Consider the following 1,487-nt stretch of genomic DNA (forward strand, 5'->3'; position numbering starts at 1 on the left):
ATGATGATGATGATGATGATGATGATGATGATGATGATGATGATGATGATGATAATGATCATTATTATCAATCAAGCAATCTCTTAGTATAAATCCTATTTAAAACCTTGAACTGCAAGCTAATAGTATGAGTCATGTGTATCGTACCTGGTGTTGTGATGAAGATTTCAACACATTTCGTTTAATTAAGGTGATAAGGTGACTTGCAGTTTAGCCCTCTATTTTTAATTTTTAATCGGGGAGAGCCATTTTTATTAAGTATGGAGAGCGATGTGATTAAATGACTTGCAGTTTTCCCCTCTAATTTTAATCGGAGCAAGCTATTTTTATGAAGTGTGGAGAGCCACAGGAACCCATTGGCTTTAACCCTTTAAGGACGCAGTGGACGGATATGCCCGATCAGCAGCCGACCAAAGTCAATATCGGAGCACATTTTGAACCATCTTACACAAATCAGTCACACGAATTTGCATACTTTTAGTACACATGTAGTTGCTGGACTTTATATAGCTTCAGATAAAGAAAACAGAATTGAAAAATCTTCGTGAATAAAAAAACGTATATTGTTGTACTTCAAAATAGCGTGTCTGGAAGGACCAGAATGGGAGGCTTCAAATACTTAATTCTTTTACGCTAGCCCAGGCAATAAAACTCCTCACTCCGAACTCGAGTGTTTGTCCGAGGTTATTGGTGCCACGTCTAGTGTGTTACCACACCAGCTGACGGAGGGCCCAACGAGTAGGTTTTTTAAGTAATAAAGTCTCATACGTTTCGAAGAATATTATTCTCTCCAGCGTTAAGGACACGTTCCAGACTCAGTTCTATGAGAAAAGAAAAATATCGTTTCTTAAATAGCGGAAACCTTGATAATGATGTTCATGAAAATATTTCACACAGGGACAAAGTCTATGTTAGAATGCCGTCTGAGGGCATAAAAAATATAATTTTACTAACGCAGACTGTCGGGTTCTGTCAAAAATGTCTAGGTTCAATGGCTTGAAAATTCGTATTGAAAAGAAGGAGCATTTATGAATGATTTAAAACAGACATTAACTTTTTTCAGTAACGGGGTGAACTGGTACTGGTCTGTTGTATTTAGGAAGGCAATCTGTTAGAATTAAAATCAAAAGGCTAAAAAAAAAAAAATGCGTGGGGGAATACCACTTTATGATTCTAAAAAATGAGCTTTTAATTTTTGTCTGTAGTTGCTTTTTTTAGTTCAACTGTTCTGTTGAGATTCTGTGTTCTAACCTGGGCTTCTTATAATTTCTTTCCTCAGCTGACACGACAAATGTTAAAAGAGGTGAGAATTAAGTCTAATTTTACTTCTGAGTGAGAGAGAAAGAGAGAGAGAGAGAGAGAGAGAGAGAGAGAGAGAGAGAGGGAGAGAGAGAGAGATAGAGGGAGAGAGAGGTGCAGACAGACAGACAGACAGACAGACAGACAGACAGACAGGCAGACAGACAGACAAACAGACAGACAGACAG

General features: G+C 37.8%; 1 protein-coding gene across 3 annotated transcripts in view; it reads left to right on the forward strand.

The window, feature by feature from the left end:
• The window catches only part of LOC101853652 (zwei Ig domain protein zig-8), a 118,406-nt gene that overhangs the window by 113,055 nt on the left and 3,864 nt on the right, over positions 1 to 1,487 (forward strand). For all 3 annotated transcript variants that reach the window (XM_035973026.1, XM_035973025.1, XM_013089455.2), the window contains one exon: positions 1,280 to 1,303. In XM_035973026.1, coding sequence (XP_035828919.1) covers positions 1,280 to 1,303 — 24 coding nt within the window. The remainder of the gene's footprint in view (positions 1 to 1,279; positions 1,304 to 1,487) is intronic.

Source organism: Aplysia californica, unplaced genomic scaffold, assembly GCF_000002075.1.
Source record: "Aplysia californica isolate F4 #8 unplaced genomic scaffold, AplCal3.0 scaffold00955, whole genome shotgun sequence".
Classification (NCBI taxonomy): Eukaryota; Metazoa; Mollusca; class Gastropoda; order Aplysiida; family Aplysiidae; genus Aplysia; species Aplysia californica.